The 27,209-nt window shown below is 39.9% G+C and overlaps 1 protein-coding gene across 2 annotated transcripts in view; it reads right to left on the bottom strand.

Moving 5' to 3' along the window:
• Positions 1 to 27,209, bottom strand: part of tmcc3 (transmembrane and coiled-coil domain family 3) — an 84,559-nt gene that overhangs the window by 54,972 nt on the left and 2,378 nt on the right. Inside the window, exon 1 of one of the 2 annotated variants that reach the window (XM_082510614.1) lies at positions 23,633 to 23,907. The exons of the other annotated variant lie outside the window; for it this stretch is intronic. Within the exon in view, the coding sequence (XP_082366740.1) occupies positions 23,633 to 23,677 (45 nt within the window). The 5' untranslated portion in view covers positions 23,678 to 23,907. Of the gene's footprint in view, positions 1 to 23,632; positions 23,908 to 27,209 lie in introns of those variants that run through there. 2 annotated transcript variants of the gene reach the window in all.

Consider the following 27,209-nt stretch of genomic DNA (forward strand, 5'->3'; position numbering starts at 1 on the left):
GTGGCTGTCGACTTGCTGAAGAAAACCAAAGATTCCCTCACCAGCTACAGAAACACTGGATTTTCTGATGCACAGACAACGGCAAAGGAGATGTGTGAAGAAATGAATGTGGAGGCTGAACTCAAACAAAAGCGATTGAGAACCACCAAAAGGCACTTCGGTTATGAGTCTCCAAGATGAGCCATACAAGATGCCCTTAAAAAAAATGGAAACCACATTTTTTAATGTGGTAGTGGATACAGCCATCTCTTCACTTGATGAGAGATTTCAGAACCTTGGAGAGGTGAATGACAAGTTTGGAGTACTCCTCAATTTCCACAACTTACAAATAGAAGAGCTGCTACAGCAGTGCCAAACACTGAGTACTACTCTGACCCATGACAGCCAGCCGGACATTAATGGCACAGAGCTTGCAATGGAAATGCAGAATTTCCCACCATTGCCATCAAAGAACATGACAAACATGGAACTCTTGACCTTCCTGCATGAGAAGAAGCTGGCAGAAATTTACCCCAACATGTGGGTTGCTCTGAGAATCTTTGCCACTCTTCCTGTTACAGTGGCTGCTGCTGAAAGAAGCTTCTCTAAGCTCAAACTCATTAAAACCTACCTGAGATCTACTATGATGCAAGAACGTCTCAGTGGACTTTCCCATCATAAGCATAAATCATGTGGTCTCAAATCAGTTGTCATATGATGATGTTGTAGATGACTTTGCTGCAAGAAAGACTAGGAGAGTAAGGCTGTAGCAGGTGATGTGAGGTTGATGAGGGGGTGGTGTACAGTAATTTGTAAGTCATTCTAGTTAATGCAGTATTAAAAAGCAACTCTGTAGGATCCCCTTTTTTGTAATATAGTTGTTAAAGTCATACATACTGGTTTATTTAATATCTTGTTTTGTGCAGTGCCTTATTTATATTGTATTTTTAATTTATTTTATCCAACTTGTTGACACGTTTTATTGTGTTTATGTATGTAAAATTTATTGTATTTCATATATTCATTTTTTATTTTTTGTATTCATTTATTTATTCATATATTTTTTTATCTTGTTAATTATTCTGATTGTGAATTTGCTTTCTTTAAGTAAAAAAAAAAAGGTCAAAGACAAAGCTATTCGGTTTCTTCTGAGTACATACACTACACTGCCGATGTAGGAGGGCGCCACCTAAAATCTTGCCTAGGGCGCCAGATTGGTTAGGGCCGGGCCTGCCTCAGATTAAAGTTGCTCTCTCACTCAAGGATTCAAACTGTGACTTCATGAATCAGCTTGTGCACCACATGCATCTGGTTGCAGTTGTCTATACTGGTTTTTGATCTGGTTCTGTGTGGTTTATCCTAAATATCATGGGTAGCCTGCCACGTTAGCCCAAAGTTTATTATTTATGCAGGACTGCTGGTTGTAGCACTGCCTTACATGTCGATGCAAAGGGTTTTCAGCTGTGTATCTTAGTTTCAGATCCTTGTTAAAGAGTATAAGCGAGCCCATCCTTTGTAAACGGAGCTTGCACCACAGTCAGTGCATATCTTGTTATCCTAACCCAGCTATCTTTATTTGGCAATTTCGTGTTATATTATAACTTTGAGTGTGTCAGTTATTTAATTTAAAAATCTTCATAGTTTAAATCTTTGTTTAAAAACATTTTTAACATTTCAAACCAAGTTTGAGATCAGAAGTGTTAAATAAATTACATTTTCTTGTAGGTTAGCTTCAGATGAGCCAGGCAGCAGGTACATCTAGTAAAACCATGAACAGTGTGCTCTAATCTTCAGTTCTCCAAGACATCTGAACCTGTGTGCACAAGCCTTTAATTCAATTTCTTCATTTTATTTATTGCCTTCCCTCCTTTTTGTATCTCTGCCTGAGAAGCAACTCTGTTTCTTTCAAGCAAATGAACTGAAGAAGACTCTTCCTCCTCCTTCTCCTCCTCTTCCTCACGCTCCCTAAGCGCTTTTCACCCTCTATAATAGCATTTCTTCAGGGAAGGCTAAAGTTCCCCGCTTTCCAGCCATGCCTTTTCTCTCCAAGCCTTAATGAATGGGACACTTGAATGGGTGCGCTGGGGGTGGGTAAAGGCTGAAAGGGTTTAAGGAGATGTGGCGGTGGATTTTAATTCAGTATGTGCTACAAAATAAAAGCCTTTCCTTTACATTAGGTTTGTGGGCATTTTATTTTGAATTGTTCCAATCATGGCACTTCAAAGGAACAGCGCATCACAGGAACAGCCTGTGATGTCACAGTGCACATTCTACTGGAAAACCCTATAAATAGGGGAGACGTTCAACCGACTTTAGTGGATCTCAGATGGCAGAAACACAAAGCAACCTGGTTGTTAAAACAAAGACAAGGCGGACGCAGAGAAACGCACACGCACACGCTGACGCATCTACAATGGCAGAAGCAAAAATAGAAATGGTCATCACACCAAAACCTGAGGTTGATAAAGCCGCACAACCAAATACTAAAAAGTCTCCTGTGGCACAACCACCAAAGGAAACGGTTGTGAAACCAAAGAAACAAAAAAAGCAAAAACAGAAAAGAGTGGCTGAAGAACCAAGAAGAGCAATTACTCGGGCATATGCCCTCGGGCTCTTGAAGCTCAAAACAGCACGGCTGATGGAGCAAACCCAAAAAATGAAGAAATGCTCCCCATTTCAAATGCAAAGGAGGACATGGAGAGAGAGAAATGGGAAGAACCCAGCAGACCAAACCCTGTGCCTAATGGAGGGACTTGGAAATATCAACCCATTCCCACATTTAGACCCCCGTTTAATCCCTGGCACGAGATTGCTCTCAGACACCAACTGGAAGCCTCCCAATACCATCAGAACGACCTTTACGGTAAAATGGTAGGTGCAAACAAGAGGGCCTCTTATCACCAGCTTCAGGTGAACAAACTTCGTGAAGAAATTCACGAGAACGAGCAAAATCACGAGGAAACGATCAAAGGCCTCATAGAGCAGCTGGAAGAGGCTTCTGAAGTAATAAGACCTATGACATCAGTGAGACAGACACTCTCGTGAGTGACAATGAAGCTATGGTCATATTGGATGAGGTGATTGCTACCCTGCAGGACCAAATCAGCCACCCTACCACAGAGCAGTGTGTGGAGTCTGCCACTCCAACCACAGAGGCTTCACACACTGACTCTGTAGGACTGAAGTCCTCTAAGGAGGCTGAATTTGAGCTCAAATGTAGGATTCAGCAAGAGCAGATTGAGATGCTCCAGAAACAGCTCCTAGCAGCTCAAAATCAGCTTGAAGAGCAGGCCGTTAAACATAGGCAGGAGCAGGAGACACTCAACCTGGAAATCAGTGACCTGAAATCCCAGCTCTGCCCCAACAAGGCCCTTCATGATTTGAAGCTAGAGTCTCTGGAGCGAGAAGCTGAAAGGGGCCAAAGCTTCCTCACTTAAAATCCCACAGCAGCACAAAGAACAAAATTCCACTGCTGCAAATGAAATGCACAAATTTGAGCTTCCGAAAGAGAACGAGACTGGAGAACAGGACAAGATGGAAAAAGAGGACTCACTGCCATCCACTGCAAGGTCTCTGCAGGAGCCTCAGAAAGAAAAAGACACCACAGAACAACAGAAGATAGAAAAAGAACAAAGCTCAGCTGCATTTCTGCAGGAATCTTTGCAAAGTGTACAAGACAAACAGAAAATGCTCAATGTCAAGGTGGCTGAACTCAAGACTGAAGTCAAGAGCCTGCCAGAGATTCCGCCAAGTAAGAAGAAGAACAAGAAGAAGCGGAACTGTGCGCGTCCCCAATTTCACATAATTGGTGTCAACATCAAGTCCTAAAAATCATATTTATATACAACTAAATTGTCAGTGAACATTTGAACCCCTCTTGGTCAAGACAGAAGGCCACCCCTTCCTGAGCCCGGTTCTGTCAGAGGTTTCTCCCTATTAAGAGGGAGTTTTTCCTCTCCACTGTCGCCAAGTGCTTGCTCATAGGGGATTTGGGGGCTTTTTTTTAACACCAACCACTGAAAAGTTCACTGACATCAAATTTAAGACTCAGCAAATATGGAAATGGATCATTCGTCATCAAGTGAGGAATCATCCATTTAAAACATGTTTGCTGAGTCATATTTAGTTGTATATAAATATGATTTCTGTCACACTAAGGCCAATCACAGACTAATTTGGACAATTGGTAAAAAATAAATAAATTGAAAAAATTGAAAAAAAGTAGTTGTGTCATTGTTTCGTGTAGATTTCAAATAACATGCCATTTTATGTCAACATATTTCTGTTACATTTGTAGTGCTCGTGGTTTTATATTCTTATGATCCTGTTTGTTTGATGAGTATATCCTTCTGCCTTACTTCACATATTTACTGCTGCTTGGCTAGCTTTAGTCATGCTAGCATCAGCACGGGTAGAAACAGATACACATCAGAGACATCACATGTAGCTTGTGTTTATGTTCAGAGTGACATCTGATTTAAAAGCAGGCAGCAAAGCACTGAGCAGCATATCAGTCAGCACAGAAAACAAATGCCATAAATGTCATCAATTAGGCTGGAATAATTTGTTTCTGGTGGCTTCTATTGTAAGTGCTTTACATTTCAGCATGGCATCCTGTATGTGTCCTACACTGAGGACACTTGAAACTGGTCATTTTCTTAGAATGGAGCTAAAGATAAAAACAAAACAAAACCAAACTTTCATAAGAAATCTTTATTCTGCAGTAAGGGACATTAAAAACCTAATAATGTTATCATTAAAAATATTAAAATGTGAAGTAAGAGCAAAATGTATGTTTGATACATTCAGTCATTTCATTTCAGTAGGTAAATAGTGTAAAACATATTTGCTTATATAGGAAATATCTGTTACACAGAGTGGTGATAGCATGACTCGTTCAAGGTAACAGTGAATGAGCAACAACTGGACTTAAATACATAAATAGCCCTTTTTGAACTAGAAGTCATAGTCATACATTTCATTCACACCCAAATGCATTGGGGACAATCGAAGGTTCAGTATCTTGCCCTTTGACGTGTGGACTGAAGCACTGATTAGTACACATAGCCACAGCTGCCCAACATAAATGATTCCATGTTGGTTAAAGACCAAATCAATCAGCTGCATATACACTGCAAAAACTCAAACTCTTATCAAGTATATTTGTCTTGTTTCTAGTCAAAATTTCTCATCACACTTAAAATACGAGAAATCAGCTACAGAGTAACATTTCAGTGAGATATAGGAACTTGTGAAAAAGTCTTGAAAACATATTGTTTTATTTTTTGTACCTTTTAACATTTCACAAAGTAAACTTGTTTTGTATTATGAACACATGTTTTTGTTGGCTGGTTAGAGTTGCATGGATCGCAGATTTATCTGTTTTTTGTGAATATAAGCTGCTGACTGGTGAGCTGAAGTTTCAGCTTGGTACGTTAGTGTTCATCAGTTAATCATAAAACATATTTAGTGCTTATAACAAATATATTATGCTAAATAAAGACAGATTTTTCCACAATGTATATGATAGTAAGAGTTAGTAAACCTCTATTAAAGTCTCCCTCTGCAGTCTGTTGTTTCTTAGATTCAGCATTGAAACTGAATTTAAAACCAAACATAGATGACATTCTGTCGCCTCATCAACCACCAAGATCTCACTGCCTACAGACATTCAGTAACTCTCATTGGATAATGTTAATAAATATCTTTCACTAAATATGAACGTTTTCTACCTGTCCTTGTTTAAATTATGAAAGAAATTATTATGCCTATTTTTTACTGCAATTCCTGTAGAGTAGCTTTTATAGTGTTAATTCAGTATGTGCTACAAAATAAAAGCCTTTCCTTTACATTAGGTTTGTGGGCATTTTATTTTGAATTGTTCCAATCATGGCACTTCAAAGGAACAGCGCATCACAGGAACAGCCTGTGATGTCACAGTGCACATTCTACTGGAAAACCCTATAAATAGGGGAGACGTTCAACCGACTTTAGTGGATCTCAGATGGCAGAAACACAAAGCAACCTGGTTGTTAAAACAAAGACAAGGCGGACGCAGAGAAACGCACACGCACACGCTGACGCATCTACAATGGCAGAAGCAAAAATAGAAATGGTCATCACACCAAAACCTGAGGTTGATAAAGCCGCACAACCAAATACTAAAAAGTCTCCTGTGGCACAACCACCAAAGGAAACGGTTGTGAAACCAAAGAAACAAAAAATGCAAAAACAGAAAAGAGTGGCTGAAGAACCAAGAAGAGCAATTACTCGGGCATATGCCCGGGCTCTTCTTGAAGCTCAAAACAGCACGGCTGATGGAGCAAACCCAAAAAATGAAGAAATGCTCCCCATTTCAAATGCAAAGGAGGACATGGAGAGAGAGAGAAATGGGAAGAACCCCAGCAGACCAAACCCTGTGCCTAATGGAGGGACTTGGGAGTATCAACCCATTCCCACATTTAGACCCCCGTTTAATCCCTGGCACGAGATTGCTGCTCTCAGACACCAACTGGAAGCCTCCCAATACCATCAGAACGACCTTTACGGTAAAATGGTAGGTGCAAACAAGAGGGCCTCTTATCACCAGCTTCAGGTGAACAAACTTCGTGAAGAAATTCACGAGAACGAGAAAAATCACGAGGAAACGATCAAAGGCCTCATAGAGCAGCTGGAAGAGGCTTCTAGTAATAAGCCCTATGACATCAGTGAGACAGACACTCTCGTGAGTGACAATGAAGCTATGGTCATATTGGATGAGGTGATTGCTACCCTGCAGGACCAAATCAGCCACCCTACCACAGAGCAGTGTGTGGAGTCTGCCACTCCAACCACAGAGGCTTCACACACTGACTCTGTAGGACTGAAGTCCTCTAAGGAGGCTGAATTTGAGCTCAAATGTAGGATTCAGCAAGAGCAGATTGAGATGCTCCAGAAACAGCTCCTAGCAGCTCAAAATCAGCTTGAAGAGCAGGCCGTTAAACATAGGCAGGAGCAGGAGACACTCAACCTGGAAATCAGTGACCTGAAATCCCAGCTCTGCCCCAACAAGACCCTTCATGATTTGAAGCTAGAGTCTCTGGAGCGAGAGCTGAAAGGGGCCAAAGCTTCCTCACTTAAAATCCCACAGCAGCACAAAGAACAAAATTCCACTGCTGCAAATGAAATGCACAAATTTGAGCTTCCGAAAGAAAACGAGACTGGAGAACAGGACAAGATGGAAAAAGAGGACTCACTGCCATCCACTGCAAGGTCTCTGCAGGAGCCTCAGAAAGAAAAAGACACCACAGAACAACAGAAGATAGAAAAAGAAGAGTCAGCTGCATTTTCTGTACAGGAATCTTTGCAAAGTGTACAAGACAAACAGAAAATGCTCAATGTCAAGGTGGCTGAACTCAAGACTGAAGTCAAGAGCCTGCCAGAGATTCCGCCAAGTAAGAAGAAGAACAAGAAGAAGCGGAACTGTGCGCGTCCCCAATTTCACATAATTGGTGTCAACATCAAGTCCTAAAAATCATATTTATATACAACTAAATTGTCAGTGAACATTTGAAGCCCTCTCGGTCAAGACAGAAGGCCACCCCTTCCTGAGCCCGGTTCTGTCAGAGGTTTCTCCCTATTAAGAGGGAGTTTTTCCTCTCCACTGTCGCCAAGTGCTTGCTCATAGGGGATTTGGGGGCTTTTTTTTAACACCAACCACTGAAAAGTTCACTGACATCAAATTTAAGACTCAGCAAATATGGAAATGGATCATTCGTCATCAAGTGAGGAATCATCCATTTATAACATGTTTGCTGAGTCATATTTAGTTGTATATAAATATGATTTCTGTCACACTAAGGCCAATCACAGACTAATTTGGACAATTGGTAAAAAATAAATAAATTGAAAAAATTGAAAAAAAAGTAGTTGTGTCATTGTTTCATGTAGATTTCAAATAACATGCCATTTTATGTCAACATATTTCTGTTACATTTGTAGTGCTCGTGGTTTTATATTCTTATGATCCTGTTTGTTTGATGAGTATATCCTTCTGCCTTACTTCACATATTTACTGCTGCTTGGCTAGCTTTAGTCATGCTAGCATCAGCACGGGTAGAAACAGATACACATCAGAGACATCACATGTAGCTTGTGTTTATGTTCAGAGTGACACCTGATTTAAAAGCAGGCAGCAAAGCACTGAGCAGCATATCAGTCAGCACAGAAAACAAATGCCATAAATGTCATCAATTAGGCTGGAATAATTTGTTTCTGGTAGCTTCTATTGTAAGTGCTTTACATTTCAGCATGGCATCCTGTATGTGTCCTACACTGAGGACACTTGAAACTGGTCATTTTCTTAGAATGGAGCTAAAGATAAAAACAAAACAAAACCAAACTTTCATAAGAAATCTTTATTCTGCAGTAAGGGACATTAAAAACCTAATAATGTTATCATTAAAAATATTAAAATGTGAAGTAAGAGCAAAATGTATGTTTGATACATTCAGTCATTTCATTTCAGTAGGTAAATAGTGTAAAACATATTTGCTTATATAGGAAATATCTGTTACACAGAGTGGTGATAGCATGACTCGTTCAAGGTAACAGTGAATGAGCAACAACTGGACTTAAATACATAAATAGCCCTTTTTGAACTAAAAGTCATAGTCATACATTTCATTCACACCCAAATGCATTGGGGACAATCGAAGGTTCAGTATCTTGCCCTTTGACGTGTGGACTGAAGCACTGATTAGTACACATAGCCACAGCTGCCCAACATAAATGATTCCATGTTGGTTAAAGACCAAATCAATCAGCTGCATATACACTGCAAAACCTCAAACTCTTATCAAGTATATTTGTCTTGTTTCTAGTCAAAATTTCTCATCACACTTAAAATACGAGAAATCAGCTACAGAGTAACATTTCAGTGAGATATAGGAACTTGTGAAAAAGTCTTGAAAACATATTGTTTTATTTTATTGTTTTATTTTTTGTACCTTTTAACATTTCACAAAGTAAACTTGTTTTGTATTATGAACACATGTTTTTGTTGGCTGGTTAGAGTTGCATGGATCGCAGATTTATCTGTTTTTTGTGAATATAAGCTGCTGACTGGTGAGCTGAATTTTCAGCTTGGTACGTTAGTGTTCATCAGTTAATCATAAAACATATTTAGTGCTTATAACAAATATATTATGCTAAATAAAGACAGATTTTTCCACAATGTATATGATAGTAAGAGTTAGTAAACCTCTATTAAAGTCTCCCTCTGCAGTCTGTTGTTTCTTAGATTCAGCATTGAAACTGAATTTAAAACCAAACATAGATGACATTCTGTCGCCTCATCAACCACCAAGATCTCACTGCCTACAGACATTCAGTAACTCTCATTGGATAATGTTAATAAATATCTTTCACTAAATATGAACGTTTTCTACCTGTCCTTGTTTAAATTATGAAAGAAATTATTATGCCTATTTTTTACTGCAATTCCTGTAGAGTAGCTTTTATAGTGTTAATTCAGTATGTGCTACAAAATAAAAGCCTTTCCTTTACATTAGGTTTGTGGGCATTTTATTTTGAATTGTTCCAATCATGGCACTTCAAAGGAACAGCGCATCACAGGAACAGCCTGTGATGTCACAGTGCACATTCTACTGAAAACCCTATAAATAGGGGAGACGTTCAACCGACTTTAGTGGATCTCGGATGGCAGAAACACAAAGCAACCTGGTTGTTAAAACAAAGACAAGGCGGACGCAGAGAAACGCACACGCACACGCTGACGCATCTACAATGGCAGAAGCAAAAATAGAAATGGTCATCACACCAAAACCTGAGGTTGATAAAGCCGCACAACCAAATACTAAAAAGTCTCCTGTGGCACAACCACCAAAGGAAACGGTTGTGAAACCAAAGAAACAAAAAATGCAAAAACAGAAAAGAGTGGCTGAAGAACCAAGAAGAGCAATTACTCGGGCATATGCCCGGGCTCTTCTTGAAGCTCAAAACAGCACGGCTGATGGAGCAAACCCAAAAAATGAAGAAATGCTCCCCATTTCAAATGCAAAGGAGGACATGGAGAGAGAGAGAAATGGGAAGAACCCCAGCAGACCAAACCCTGTGCCTAATGGAGGGACTTGGGAGTATCAACCCATTCCCACATTTAGACCCCCGTTTAATCCCTGGCACGAGATTGCTGCTCTCAGACACCAACTGGAAGCCTCCCAATACCATCAGAACGACCTTTACGGTAAAATGGTAGGTGCAAACAAGAGGGCCTCTTATCACCAGCTTCAGGTGAACAAACTTCGTGAAGAAATTCACGAGAACGAGCAGAATCACGAGGAAACGATCAAAGGCCTCATAGAGCAGCTGGAAGAGGCTTCTAGTAATAAGCCCTATGACATCAGTGAGACAGACACTCTCGTGAGTGACAATGAAGCTATGGTCATATTGGATGAGGTGATTGCTACCCTGCAGGACCAAATCAGCCACCCTACCACAGAGCAGTGTGTGGAGTCTGCCACTCCAACCACAGAGGCTTCACACACTGACTCTGTAGGACTGAAGTCCTCTAAGGAGGCTGAATTTGAGCTCAAATGTAGGATTCAGCAAGAGCAGATTGAGATGCTCCAGAAACAGCTCCTAGCAGCTCAAAATCAGCTTGAAGAGCAGGCCGTTAAACATAGGCAGGAGCAGGAGACACTCAACCTGGAAATCAGTGACCTGAAATCCCAGCTCTGCCCCAACAAGGCCCTTCATGATTTGAAGCTAGAGTCTCTGGAGCGAGAGCTGAAAGGGGCCAAAGCTTCCTCACTTAAAATCCCACAGCAGCACAAAGAACAAAATTCCACTGCTGCAAATGAAATGCACAAATTTGAGCTTCCGAAAGAAAACGAGACTGGAGAACAGGACAAGATGGAAAAAGAGGACTCACTGCCATCCACTGCAAGGTCTCTGCAGGAGCCTCAGAAAGAAAAAGACACCACAGAACAACAGAAGATAGAAAAAGAAGAGTCAGCTGCATTTTCTGTACAGGAATCTTTGCAAAGTGTACAAGACAAACAGAAAATGCTCAATGTCAAGGTGGCTGAACTCAAGACTGAAGTCAAGAGCCTGCCAGAGATTCCGCCAAGTAAGAAGAAGAACAAGAAGAAGCGGAACTGTGCGCGTCCCCAATTTCACATAATTGGTGTCAACATCAAGTCCTAAAAATCATATTTATATACAACTAAATTGTCAGTGAACATTTGAAGCCCTCTCGGTCAAGACAGAAGGCCACCCCTTCCTGAGCCCGGTTCTGTCAGAGGTTTCTCCCTATTAAGAGGGAGTTTTTCCTCTCCACTGTCGCCAAGTGCTTGCTCATAGGGGATTTGGGGGCTTTTTTTTAACACCAACCACTGAAAAGTTCACTGACATCAAATTTAAGACTCAGCAAATATGGAAATGGATCATTCGTCATCAAGTGAGGAATCATCCATTTAAAACATGTTTGCTGAGTCATATTTAGTTGTATATAAATATGATTTCTGTCACACTAAGGCCAATCACAGACTAATTTGGACAATTGGTAAAAAATAAATAAATTGAAAAAATTGAAAAAAAGTAGTTGTGTCATTGTTTCGTGTAGATTTCAAATAACATGCCATTTTATGTCAACATATTTCTGTTACATTTGTAGTGCTCGTGGTTTTATATTCTTATGATCCTGTTTGTTTGATGAGTATATCCTTCTGCCTTACTTCACATATTTACTGCTGCTTGGCTAGCTTTAGTCATGCTAGCATCAGCACGGGTAGAAACAGATACACATCAGAGACATCACATGTAGCTTGTGTTTATGTTCAGAGTGACATCTGATTTAAAAGCAGGCAGCAAAGCACTGAGCAGCATATCAGTCAGCACAGAAAACAAATGCCATAAATGTCATCAATTAGGCTGGAATAATTTGTTTCTAGTGGCTTCTATTGTAAGTGCTTTACATTTCAGCATGGCATCCTGTATGTGTCCTACACTGAGGACACTTGAAACTGGTCATTTTCTTAGAATGGAGCTAAAGATAAAAACAAAACAAAACCAAACTTTCATAAGAAATCTTTATTCTGCAGTAAGGGACATTAAAAACCTAATAATGTTATCATTAAAAATATTAAAATGTGAAGTAAGAGCAAAATGTATGTTTGATACATTCAGTCATTTCATTTCAGTAGGTAAATAGTGTAAAACATATTTGCTTATATAGGAAATATCTGTTACACAGAGTGGTGATAGCATGACTCGTTCAAGGTAACAGTGAATGAGCAACAACTGGACTTAAATACATAAATAGCCCTTTTTGAACTAGAAGTCATAGTCATACATTTCATTCACACCTAGAGTAGCTTTTATAGTTTTAAGCTGACTGCAGCAAACTGCTGTACTGTCGAGGCTGGTCACACAGCCACAGCTTTATAAACCCTGATGCAGCTTTGTTGTATGCTGATTTGTTGTATGTATTACGCACATATGATTGTATGTGCGTAAATGGCCTAATCGATGCCGTTAGACACACAAATACAGTGGAGCACAAACATGCAACATATGCAACAGATGGTCTGCTGAATGGGCACAACAGAGATGGGGTTTTGTTTGCCTGGAGGTGAAAATAACCGGGTTATAAATCTGTCAAACCAACAGGGAAAACATAAGTGAGGTATATCAGCTGATGTTGTTTTCAACCAATTCAAAGCACTACAATACCCAGAAATATAAAGGAAAACCTTGAGATGGCATTGAGATACACTCACGGGCATTACTAGATACAGACTCTGGCTACAAATGAGTTCACAAAGGACTGTTCTCTGTATTTTCTAGGAATTCTGCTTCTTTAGAAATCCTTATCATTGTAAAACAAACAAACTAAAAACATTATCAAGAACTGTCCTCTGAAGTTGGCGGAAAAAACAATAGAAATGTTTGGACATTTTTATTTCTCCGTACCGTATAAATTTTAACTGTACAAAAAGAAGCTGTAGCTATGTTTAATTAAACAAAGAACGTGATTTACATTTTACCCTCCAACAAAAGGCTTAAGGACCAAAATAGAGGTGATGACTGTTTTTCACACTGCATATAATGCAAATGTATTTCTTGCCAGTCTGTGGAAACTGCTGCTTTATCAGCAACTTGCTTTCAACCACAAGCAGCTGTTGCTGATTCACTTGACAAATTCTGTTTAAAGTCATGCATGAATGCATGAGGGTGGTGTTTACACATGTAAACGTATATTCAAGTTTTATTGTTTTTCTAAACCATGAAAGGTACAGCTAACTTACAACCTTTACCAAGGTGAATGGTATATTTCTTAATTTTAAAAAAGATGATCCTAACCCATACCAGAGAGTAATTATTTCGCTCCTCATTTTAAAATAATAATAATCATGTGTTAGCTGTTTTCTTTTTCCCTACATACAATAAATATAAGCATCCCTCCCCTTGCCAACGACAGGTTGACCTTCCCCAGAAGAAAAATCTCCTTTTGAATAAAATGTTTTTAAACCAGGGTGGCATAAGCCAGCTAGGGCTTCCCTGTGCCTTTAAGGTTTCGTCTTTCATACTTTAGTATCATTTAAGTCCAAGAAGCACATGCTTGATTAACTGATCCTAAAGTGCCGATAGGTGTGACTGATCGTCTCTCTCTCTGTCCAGGATTTACCTTGTCTTTTCCCTGAATTGGTAAAGGAAGTGGACAGATGGAATATTTTTAACCAGTTGCTAAAACCAGATACCTGAAGATGGTGGGTTGGCCAATTAACCCAAAAACAAAAGTCAGCAGATGCGATAGTTTTAACATTGTCAGCTGGCCTCTTATATCCACTTTATGTCTCAAATTAAATGTTTTAAACATAAACTGTTAAATTTATGTTCAGAAGATTAAGCATTTTATAACATCACAGTAAATGTAACAGTTATATTTGTATGTATGTTGTTCTGCTTTTAAGTCTAATGTCATTTACAATTCTGTGTCTAAAGGTTCCTGCAGCTTCTAAAGTGGCACCACTAACAGATCAGAATTACCCAAGTTCGTTAAAATAAAATGATCCGCATGGCTGTTCTCCTTTATGTTTCATTAAAGTCTGGTAAAAAGGATTTGTGAGGTTAACCGCAAGTCAGCGACACTATGCGGACAAGAGTGTGATGAATTGAAGCGCTCAGGACCCAAATATAGATACATGGAAATGGGTTAGCCAAACTTAAACTTTAAGCAAGCCTTTAATTTTGTTTGCTGAAAGTCCATAAAGCAAAGTCCACCAGAAAAACAAACAATTCAAAAATGGCTGAAAAAAAAAGAAAAGATTTTTAATAGATAGGAATGGCAGGACTACACATGCTAACACGCTGAGGGCTAATGGGAATTAGACACAGCTGGGAGAAAATGAGGTGCCCCAAATTAACACAATCACATGTGAGGGAGTAAAACTCAATATAAGACACAGAAGATAACTAACAAGCAGAATAAAACATGTACAACTAAGAATTCAATACTGAAAACACTAAGAAAATACATGAAGCCTGAAATGTAAACTGTAGACAAGAATCAAACAGAGAATATGTAATAATAAACTCAACGCGTCACGTCTACAGGAGCCAGTGAAACCTGTGCCATGAAGCACAGTTTTTGTGCTGATGTTAATGCCAGAGGAGGTTTAGAGCTCTGCAGTTACCGAGTGAGCAGAGAGTTGGTGACTCACACATCACACACAATCCCCGAGCTCAGTGAGTTCTTCATAATGAATATCAAGGAAAAGTGTTTATACACCAGAATCAAAGATTAGGAGGCGTGGCCAGCATTTTCGTCAGCATGCTGTAGTTGTTAGACTTTGTTCTAATTTATAAAACAAAGACACAAGTCTGCTATGACTATGGATTAAAGAGAGGTAGTAAAAATGTTTACATATTAAAAATAAAAGCGTTTTCAGTTAACAGATTCATCTTTACATCTTTAAAATTGCGATAAAACAGGGAAACCATTGGATCTAATGTGAAACATATGAAACATTTCTATTGCATGTCCCAGTCCTAGCTGTGTCTAATATGTTTCACATTAAATCCAAAACACGGTTACATGAGTAGATCTATCAGAATGTGTGAAAGCTTTCATAAAAGACAGCACAGCCTCTCTGAGCAAACACCCAGGCATCACAGGATGTTTGAAATAAATATCTAAAGGGTCACGCTTTCAAAGCGTGGGGCAGCTGCCACGCTTTCATGTGTGGTCCCACCTACGTCACCGCCTGCCCCACACTGCTAGAGTGTGACATTTAGGCCCCTTTGTCTTCTTCTGAGTGGTTTCAGGTCTCTCTCTGCTAATTTTTTCCCTCAGAATCAGTGACAACTGCTGTGATGTGTAGGTGTACCGAGGCAGAGTTAAAGGAACTGGAAATCACAAAGGTGTGACATTAAAGTGAGAGGTCAGCGAGAGATAAGAGGAAGGGGTTCAACAAACCGACACCTTCACTGTTATTTCTTCAAAATATCAAGTGACTCAGCTGCTAAAACCCCGACAGCAAAAAGTCTCCTTTATAAGTAGCTCTATAGATTTATTAGCTTTTTGAGCAACAGACACTTATATGATCCATTGTTTCTCAATGTTTCCTTTGCTAGCTCTGAGACACATTAAGCGAAAACATGCTAGCTTTCCATCTTTGCTTTATCTTTGAATGAAACTTAAAAGTTAAATAAATTATTGTGGGAACTCTTTGTCGTTTTTAAGTCTAGCTTCTTTACAAATCAAATTGTTACATTTCAGAGCCAAACCAGCTAATTTTGTATTTGTGATAAGCTGAACTAGCTGTTAGCTTGCGTACAGCTGATATTAGACTGGCATCAATGTTCTCAAGCAACTTCTTGTAACACATAGAAGAACGTAGGTTACTGCCGATAAGAATTTGTTATAAAAGCGCTGATTTTTTTCTCATGCTCTCTCTTTGTGCTCTCCACTAACCTGTATTTAGGTTTTATCATTGTTCTGATGTGACCTAAAACTTAACCTATGGATTATAAGGATAAAATATTCAAAACCCAACTCAGCATAAGGTGATACAGTTCAGCATTGGCCTCCGGCATAACCATAAACCTGAATTAAAACCTTTACAGAGCAACCACAATGGATCATCTCAATGAGGGTAGGATTGTAAGCAGGAATAGAACTAAAGTGAGGGAATCTAACGCTTCTATTTTCTGCTGACAAAATAAATTATGACAGAAGGAAGACTAAGCCTCTGTTTACACTACAAACTTTTCAGACCAGGCAGCTTGAGGCTAAAGTCAAGGACAAGGTTATATGTTAATGAAGCTGAGCACGCACACAACAGGAAACCGGTTAAAGGATGAATAAATCCTATCATATCAAGCATTCGTGTTCAAATGTGAGGAGAGGAAGTGCCCCTCAGACTTTAATGACAAACTAAATATACAGACACGCTTGTGTCTTTCATAAATCACAGCAACCGGTGAAAACATAACTTTTTTTTTATAACAATTAGGTGATTATTTTTTATAAAATAGGTGGTTGTCTTGTGGTTTAATCCTGGTATAAATGTGCGAATTTTGGTTTGTTATTGTAGAAACTGAGCAGGTGAAATACCTGTCAAAGTATCCCGTCACTGTAGGAATGAAGGGTTTATGATTTTCCTTTAATTAGTCATAGGGTGTCTGAATGAACAGTAAGAGGCTGCTAACAACATTGCTTGTCCCCATGGTGATAAATTGAGCATTGCATGAACAGAAGAGATGAGGCGTAATGGACGGTGACTATGGCATGGCACCTTTCATTAGTGCGTGCACAAAAATCAGAGGATGCAGAGGAAGTAATTTGAATAAAAGCTTGTCAGTGAAGGTCATTATCATCAGGAGAGTTGAACACAAACAGCTCCGGTCTAATCAGTGTCTGATGAGGCCATGTTCAGTTTGTGGAAGTCTGCTGCCTCCCTCATCTCCTGGTTTTATTAGTGAGGGAACACAGAGGTGAGACATTCTTCTTTATAACGTCGCTTCACTTTGTTGAGGTTTTCATTTATGGCCCGCAGTCTTAAGATCCCACAAGAACATTTCAATCAGGCTGAGTTCTGGACTTTTGCTGGGCTACTGCAACACCTTGATTATTTTCTTTATCAGTAATTCTGTTGCAGATTTGCTGCTGTACTTGGAATCTTTGTCCCATTGGATGACCAAATTTAGGCCAAGCTTTAGCTGTCAGACAGATGTCCTCACATTTGACTCCAGAGCACTTTGGTACAGAGGAGGAGTTTGTGATTGACTCAATGACTGCGAGGTGCACAGGTCCTGCGGCTGCAAAACAAGCCCAAATCATTACACCTCCACCACTGTGCTTCACTGTTGGTACGAGGTGTGTGGGCTAACATGCTGTGGATATTGTTCTGGAAGCCTTTGTTGGGATGCAGCTTTGCATACTTAAGTCTAGCTGGCATGTTCTTTCTAGAGGTAAGAGGCTTTCACTTGGTAGTCGTTCAAAATAAGCAACACTTGTCGAGTCGTTTGTATAGTTTCTTTAAGAACTTTAACATTTAACTGAGGCCTGTAGAGTCTGAGGTGTAGCACTTGGGTTTTTCTGTATCTCTGAGTATTGTATGGTCATTGATCTTGGGGTCAATTTACTGGCCTTATAAAACTTCCCCAGACCACAAAACCTAAAGAGGGTGTACTTTCTTTTTACCGTGACTGTGGGAAGTTAGACATTTTCTGCAGCAGTTGGTGGGGACCAAAAGTAGAGCTAAAAGTGAGATACTGTAACTAATACTGTAACTAAAAACTTTATATTACCCACAAGCTTCCACGGACATTCTTAAACTTCACAACAATATATTAGGCCTCAGGGGACACGTGTACCTGGGCTGGCTACGCATTCGACCTTGACCTTCATTGTAATTTGACCTTGAAACCATTTCGAGTAATCCCAAAAGGTTGATTCTATTCATCTGGAAATAGCGTTTTCAGTGGGAGAAACATTTCATCACTTATCCACAGCTTCACTGTGCTAATGTGAAATCCCTCAGTCAGAACATGGTATATCATCTTTAGATGGAAACTAGTGAACTCTAACTTTTCATGGATGCCTGGATGTTTAACTTCATATACTGTATTACACCTGATAGAGCAGCCACACTGACCATTTTATTACAGATGAAACGATGTAGACAGTTTGTAACTCTAAGTGTTGCCACAGTGTTTATTTTTCTTTGGGACATGAAGCGAAGTTTGGACCCAGAAACAGCTAATGACATCAGACTTAAAGACTGGATAATTAAAACATTCTGATGTCAGGATGTTGCAATAAAAACATCATAAAATATCAAAGTATTAGTACAGCCCTCATTCTTAGGGGGATTTACACTCTTTGAATACTCTTCTTCAGTGCTATTTTAAATAATTCTCATTATTTATGCTCCTGCTCTTTTTATTGGCACACTCTTACACCTTCCTTTTGGCCTCTTGCATCAGCTTAGTTTAGCTTGTTATCGCTTTCTGTTTTGCACTACGGTGCTTTTGAAGCTAATGGGAATCTTGCAAGTTTAGCCATTTAAAAAAACATTTTTTAATTGTTAGTTGTAGCCACTAACAGTGTAGCAGGCAAAGACAAAGACACACATGCATAAACGCACACACAACTCTTTGTACCGAAACCCTCACAGACACTTAACCTCAGCTGATTCACCTCGAGGATATGCATTTTATGTCTTTAATGAATTCAGTTCCTGATCTCGTACTGGCTTCTAACCAGCTGCTGGCAAGTCAACACAGTAAGCGCTACGTGGAGCAACGAGCATTCTCAGAAATTTATATCATGAGGACTGACAGTTTTCAGGCAGATGCGAGATTGTGAGTAATGCTGAAGATGTGGGCTTTTGTTCACTACATGCTAGACACGCTGAATAAACTCTATAAAATTGTCTGGGTGCAAAAATAAAATGTAATTAGCGTGAGAGGAAAATGTGAGTCATAATGAGACTAGAAGCAAATGGAAACATTAAATATCAAAAACGAACAGAAGTTTTTTTCGTTCTCGAGCCTGCCCTTTAGTGCGACTAGTCCTGTTAATGATTTATCTCATTACAGCCTCTTTTAGATTATTTAAATGTTATTTTTTTAATCTTTAAAAGACAGCAGAAGTAAAAGTGCATTGTACCTTGTACTTGTGACATGTGCAATGACAATAAAGTTGAATTCTATTCTATTCTATTCTAAAAGTTGTTTCAGTCCATGTGTTCGCTTGGTTTTAATGGCATCATAACCTCGATGTAATTATAAATTACAGTACAGACGTGCAGGAGATGCAGTATAGTCGTGGCTGTGTGGACCCTGTAACCCCAGTCCCAGCGAGACACCGTTGTCCATTTATGAGTCCTTCATAAAGATCGTCATAAGAATCAGACTTTGACCCTTCACCTGGAGCCACTTTGCCCTGGGAGGGCCTACTGGGGCAAATAGGCCTCAGGGGCATACATAAACCTCTCCATCTTTTTAAGGCGCCTATTCATGGACGATTCATGATGAGGGTTCCTCCTTGTCATGGTGCTCCAAATACCAAAGGTTGGAGCAGTTGCATGTATTCAAGTCTTCCCCCGCAATTGCCCCACTTTCTCCTTGCTTTCCTGTCTACTCTCTGCACCGTACTGCCAAATAAAGACTATAAATAGAATTAAACAAAAGAAAATCATCCCACAACACTGAAATTTAGAACGGAAACTGTAACACTTTGATAAGAGATGACTGTACTGTACTGGATGTTATCTGAGGAGAAAGCAAAACTTAATTATGGCAAAAGCCTTCAGCTTGTCCTTCACAACAAAACGAATTTGTTCCAGGTGGCATGTGCCAGAAACATCATTATGGTGAGAGTATAATGAATTAAAACAGTCAAGGTATGAGGACACCAAAGCATTCATCCATCCTTCAACTCCTTTGTCTTGTTTTTGCAAATTCAAATCATCAAATTGTAAATGTGATATCAAGAGGCATCTTTGTGCTTCATGACTTGTGGCTCGATTTGACCCCATACATTAAGGAACTTCAGGAAGGAAACTATTTTCGCATATTTTCTGTAGATGATGATTTTGCTCACTTTTTCAAAACTTTGTCTTTGTGAATTTGAATCATACAGCTTCGACTGCCCATAATTGGCAACCATAAGCTTGATTGTTGATGAATCAGGAGAATAATGGCAGAATAATTGCACAGACATGTTTAAAGTCCAGTGGCCCCTGTGATTAACCTGTATGTTGGCTTTCCTGTCTGGAGGTTGGCATCAGCGTGTATTGGATAGATCTTGTTCAAAGTCCTAAGCTGACATAGAAGGGGGTCAATCAGCCTGCAGGTCTGTTTGTGTTTTTGATGTTAAAACAACAATAAAGCAATCTCATGAAGGTGCCGTCATTAAAAACCTCAAAGAACCACCTGAAGCTCAAAGGTCAACTTGCCATCGAGCACAGCGTGACAGCATTTGTACTACTGCTTAAACTCCACAGCCGAGAGAATCATAATATCTACGAGCATCTCTCCAAGAAGCAGCACTACACCACTCTGAAACCTCTGCAGGGTCTTTATTGCTCAGCAGAAACACAATTACTGAGTCATCTGTACACTTAGAAGTATGGTGCCTCATGAATTGGGCACCTGTTAGTGTACAACACAAATAAAACACACCCCTGAAACCATCAGGTGGATTTACTTCATTATATCAAACACGTAGAGGTTTGGGCCTGCAGGTGTAGGGTGTTTTTGGGCACCTCCTGGCATTTTCTCCTCTCTTTGACATAAACTCTGACATAAACATTTATGTGAGTCTGTGACTGTGTGCATGCTGTATATACACAATTATATATACACAGATATACAACATACAGCTGTAATGGCTGGTTAAATGCATGTATTTCTGGAGGCAGATGGGTCTGCCTATCGTGCACTAAATCAAAAATGCATTTCACTTTAGAATATTTTATCTTGTGCTGATAAAAATAGCAGTGCTATTGTACAATAATGTTATTTTTTAATTCAATTTCTGCAGTTCTTCCTGGTCATTCTGGAAGTCTGGACTCCCAAATATAACTAAATATTTATAATTTGAATTGTTTTAATATTTAAAAAATGTTATTTATTTAGAAACAATTTCTGATGGCAGCAAATTTGAAAAGATGGTCAGGAAACATGAAAAACTGCCTGTGGAGTCCGGTCAGAGGGAGTTATACTGACAGCTGCAGACGGCTGAATAGTAATTTGGCTCAAAGTCTTTTCTCCTCGGTGCTGCCGTGCCCATGCCTGCCTGTCTGACTGACTGACTTCATATTTGTGGAAACAACACACTAAACAGCTTTATCTGAGAAACACTGCAGTCCTGCCTGCTTTTGTACTTACTTGGTGATGTATGAAACGTTACTGCCATGCATAAAAGTTTTAGACTTGCGCTCCTTTACATTAATCTGAGAACACATTACATATTGGCATCTATTGGGCAGCAATACAGAAAAACATCTGGCATCCAGCAGTTTTCAGTCTTCACCAAGACTGTGATAAAGATTCTTAGTCATTTATACACCTCACTGCATTTAATTATTTGCTATTATTAATCTATGTCTCTCTTCCACAGCATGTCTTTGTCCTGTCTTCATCCACTCACCCCCAACTCGACCCTCCCTGAGCCTGGTTCTGATGGAGGTTTCTTCCTGTAAAAGGGAGTTTTTCTTTCCCACTGTTGCCAAAGCGATTGCATAGGGAGTCATATGATTGTTGGGGTTTTTCCTGTTTTCTTTGTATCATTGTAGGGTCTTTCCCTTACAACATAAAGTGCCTTGAGGCAACTGTTGTTGTGATTTGGGGCTGTACAAATAAAACTGAATTAGATTTTTTATGTGGGGTTCAATTTACTAAGGCACTGAATAAAAATTACATTTTAGTCAATTTATTTGACTAAAATGGAATTTGATAATGTTTCATTCAAGCGTTATCAAATGGCTAGATTGCTTTGTTGTACTTATGTTCATAGATTAAGATCGGTCATAATTAGGTCATTCTGCAGAACAAATGATCACAAGCACAGCAGTAAATCTAATGTCAGATCTCGACCTAATTGAAACACTGTGGTTGGACCTGAGTGCTGTACATAAACAAAAACCTACAAACCTCAATGAACTGAATCAACACTCCTCCACAACAATGTGAGACTGATACGATCATACAGAAAACGATTACTTCAATTTACTTCAAGTTATTCCTGCTAAAGGTGGTTCTACAAGCACCTGAATCGCAGGCTGTAGTTATTCATTTGTTACTTTTTTTACATTTTGGTTTAATTTTAGTTGAAACTGACTGGCACAGTGTAATATGTCTTGTGTTTTTGTTCCTTTCAGGTTGCGTTTAACAAATTCTGAGACCTGATATAGACCAAATATGCACGCAACAAAAACTACATAGTGTTGCTTTAAGTGCACGTAAGGATGAAGGTTAAAAAGACATTTCTTGCTATGATGTCCTTTGAGATGTTCCCTCTGTTATGGGGTTAAAACACAGCGAGAGAGCAGGAGGAAGACAAGGCGAAGCACTAAGATAAGGTCTTGAATGCTTTAGACACTGCTGGTTACCATGGTAAATGGATGGAAGTCTCTACATTTCTCAGGCTTCGCACACATACTGCACACAGAGGGTTTGACAACGTATCACGCATGCATAAGTTGTGAAAACACAGGCGATAGCTGATTATAGACTTGTTGCTGAAGGTTTTTGCAGCGCTGAGACCTCGATGAGAATGACAGATAAAAACTACCAGCTTCTTCCCTCTACTGTTTCCTTGTTGGTCATCTGATGGAGGCTGTTAGCCTGACAGGACAGGAAGAGGCTCATTGTGGTGGAAGTGGTTACATAAGATCTTTTTTTTTTAACGCATTTGTGTTGTGCATATACTGGCACAATGAGGCACATAATGCATGTGCACACATAAAACACACAGTGTCAGCACAATAAAAGCAGCCAAAAGCACAGCGCCCTTCCAGGGATACGCTCTGGGACGCTTTTCTCACAGCCACAGAGTTCAGCAACCGGACATTTTGATAGAGCAGCTGAGATTGTGATGGACAGATAGAGACAGGAGGAACAGAAACAGAAAACTTCACGGTTGACTTCTTTTAGAACAATCATGAAAGAAAGAAAGCGAAAATAAAAACAGCTCAGGCAGTTTTAATACGTGTGCATAGCCAGTGTTTTGGTGTAGGCATTCCTCAGATGTTATTCAAGCTCCTAAGGCCAATCACACGTTGACGCTCAGAGAGAAACGTGGTGAAACTTGTCTCACTCGACCTCAGACTGTTAAAAATCAACTTCCTTGGTTATGTTTAGCGGGAAATGCCAATGTAATCACAACACAGCATAAGATAAAAAAAAATCTTCTTCCCCTGCCTACAGGAATATCAAGTTCTTACTATACATCAGAGCACATTTCATTCATAAATGAATGCTTTTATCTTTGTGTGCCTGAGCTGCTGTGAATATCAAGTGATTGCAGGCGACTTCACGTAAACAAAATAAGAAGCGACTTTTTCATCTCTCATCAAGCCGACAACAAGATAATCAACATTCAGTCAGATTTTAGAGTGAAATAAAGTTCAAAAGCTACCTCTGTCACATAGATGAGTGGAATATCACTGTAGTTCTTCCTCATGTCTCCTCTTCCTCACACCCTGAGGTCAAAGTGCATTCCAGCGTGGTTTTCAGGAGACCTCTGAAATCACCACAGAGCTCTGTCTGGCTCTTTGAAGTTTTACGACTCCCCTCTAAGAGGAGGCAGTAGTGTGTGTGCCTGTCTGTCGACTTCTGTGTGCAATGCAACCGTCTTATTGTGAAATCTAGTGCTTCCTGTCTCAGCAGAGCTGTCAGAGCTCCACCAGCACTGCACTCACTCCTCCTGAGCTGCCCTGTTCTTTTACTCTCCTCACACACTTGTGCCTTTCAGGCGGAAAAGCCACCTTAAAAGGCATGAGGGAGCCTGAGTAGGAATTGTCCTGATCCTTATCGGCCACCCTCCACCGGCCGGGACACACTTTGCACACATTAACAACAACAACAGCAATTCTCCACTGCCAGTCAAAAGGGAAGAAGCAGAGAATTATGTGATGAGGAGGGACTGAGATAGGGACAGCCTTGGAGAGAGGGAGGGAGGTTTAAGGGAATGAAAGAGTGTGGGAATGCTGAGTTAATGCAGGAATCTCCTGCTCCCTGAGGGTGAACGCACTCTACAGGACAGAGACTCTGACAGCACTGCTAATCTGCAGCGTCAGATAACAGCCTCTGTGTGTGTGTGTTTGTGTGTGCTGGACTTTGCACCCGCTCCCACTCAAACTACACACATAGAGGACAATAAACAGGGCTTATTTATTATCTCTTTATTGTTATTATTAACAATTCCACTGAAGAGTGAGGAATTTTAGTAATATCTGCTTGCTAATGTCTCAGGGCTATAATCCTCATATCCTTCTGAATACCTTTAAACGATGACGCTGGTGACACTTTTCCACAGTGTAAACCAACAATGATTTAATGCAGTCAGTATTATGTCCAGAGCATAAACTGTTTATAAAAGAGGAGAGTAATCGCCCTGACGTTACGCACTGGCTGATTGGCTCAACCATGAGCCAATAAAAGAGAGCCAATCTACTTCCCTATTTGTACAGATATTGGGGCAATTCAGTTGAGGGTGCAGTAGGGGGCACTTGCAAAATAGCACGAGTAATAAATATATAAAATATGCATTTGCATGCGTGCTGATTGGTTCAGTAAAGATTTACCACCATAGACAATGTAAAAGATGAAGGCAGCTACAATGATGTCATCCAGTGCATTTAAAAGGCTAAAAGTCTGAATTTTGATGCTTTTTTGGAGGCAGGTGATTTTGTATATGGAGGAAGGAGCTAACTCTTGCAAGAATGAAAAACAAGCTGCAAAGTGTCACAATCCTGGCATTTACTTGAACTGTCAAGTTGAACCCCAAACCTGCAAGAAGCAATACCTTCCTGAAACACACCTGCCTGTCCGCTCTCCATCACTGTTCCTTCAGTTGTTCTGGCTGCTGACCTTTTTATATTTTATTTTTATTTCTCCTGTGTAGAGACTTGCTTCAAGTGGCCACTGAAGGAACTGCAGATTTTGGCACTTTTGCATTGCCTTATTTTTCCTTTGTCTGAGGTTACAGCTTATTGCTTGCTTTATGATCATTTGGGTCATTTTGAATCTGTGCAAAGGGGCATGAGGGCCGGGCTGCGCAGATATGCTTGTGTGCAGTTTACCAAGGAGACCAAGCAGCCCACACACCTGTTTTTTGTCACACTGCCCCCAGGGGATGGTAAACAGCTAAAACATTAAAGCTGCTCAAAGGCTGTGCATAGAAGCAACACGGAACAATTTCCCACATAATCCAGAGACTTTATTCCACTGTGTCTGTGAAGCTCTGCTGCTATTATAATGAACCAGGCTTCACTGAAGGGCATGCTGCTTCATTACTATGGAAAATACACAGTAGTTTTTAGTAAAACTGCTCACTAGACCGCAAAATGTTCATTAAAACAACTCACCAACATTGCAATATCTATTTAAGTGACATTTATTACAATTATTAAGCCAAACATTGGATCGGCAGTTATATTTGATTTTGGTACCATCTGGAACAAAATGTCCTTCTGCAAATATGAACCTTTTTATTTATTTGAAAAAACCTGGACATGCAGTTTCACGTCTCAGAAACTAGAAATTGAGGTCATGACACACAAGTACCAAACACTGGCAGAAGGAAATACTTTCCAAGTTGTGTGCTCCTAACACAACCTTTACAGGAGTCCTATTATTCTGTACCTCGTTTTCTCTCATACATGCGCTGCCAGGTTGTGGCTGTGGTTCAGCTGCACAGGGTCATCTACCATCTACTGAGTGGGAGGTCAGAAGTTTGATCCCTTGTATCCCTGGGCGAAATACTGAACCCCACGTTGGCCATGATGCATCCATCTGTCACCTCTGTTAAAGCAGGCGGCATGGAGATGAGGGAGTGAGGACCCAAATGCAGACAACGGAGATGGAGGTGGATATTAACAGAACCTAAGCCTTAATTTTACACGAACAGAAGAATAAAAGCAAAGACTGACTAACACAGAGCTAACAAAACCTATACTGGGAAAACTAAACACTACATGACAGCTTAACAACAAACAAGAAACCTAAAAAGCTGGAAACACAAGGACAACAAAAGAAAAGGAAATGCAAAAAAACGATTACAGAGAGAAGACAGAGGACTAAATACACAAGAGGGTAACGAAGGAACACTCTGGCACTAATCTCACACACACACACACACACACACAAGACAGGGAGGAAGCAAAACAGAATGCACAAACACAGGACACAGGACTGTCAAAGTAAAACAGGAAACCAGAAAAAACTAGATGCAACACGGAGCACACAAGGGAGGCAGAGAAACAAAACCTAAACACTAGAAATCCCCAAAATTCAGAATACGAATAATCAAAAACATAAACATTGGATCACTAGACACAGGACCATGACACCATCAGAGTGCTCATGGGTAATGAGAGGACTCTAGGACAAATGTTTCAAATAATGAGTTCAGTTTAAAGTTCAGATTTAAGACTTTCTACTCTTGGCTCTGTGTGGTGTCAGTAAGAGTGGTCATATCAACTAGAGACAGGTAAGCATGTTTAGTGTACTGACCTCCTTTCTTATGTCTCCATGTTCATATTTTGCTAGTGTCTACAGAGTCCCTCCATCTTATCGTTGTCTTCATCGTTTCTACTTCCTGTTTTACTTTGGTAACTGCGTTTCTTCGACCTCCCCTTTGCCCATCCATCCATTTTCTCCTTATCAAATTCAGGGTCAGGAAGCCTATCCCATCTGCCACTGGCCAAAAGGTGGAGTCTTTTCTGGATAATTAGAATGTAGTATTTCCTCTTCTCTTGCCTTCCCTAACTCTCTGTAGTCTCCTGTCTAATTTTCCTGCTCCCCCTTGTTTTGGAGTTTTGTTATTTTCCTGATGGTGTACATTTGGATTATTCTGTAGATCCTCCTCATTTTTTTCTGTTACTTTTTCAAAAGTTAACATTTACTCTGATGCCTTTACCCCTAAGTGAAGCCCTGCATTTGGGTTCGCTAAGGAACTTTAGTTAAAACCTGGCAGGTATCCTCAATGAAAA

Source organism: Aulonocara stuartgranti (genome assembly GCF_965226115.1).
Source record: "Aulonocara stuartgranti genome assembly, chromosome: 17".
NCBI lineage: Eukaryota > Metazoa > Chordata > Actinopteri > Cichliformes > Cichlidae > Aulonocara > Aulonocara stuartgranti.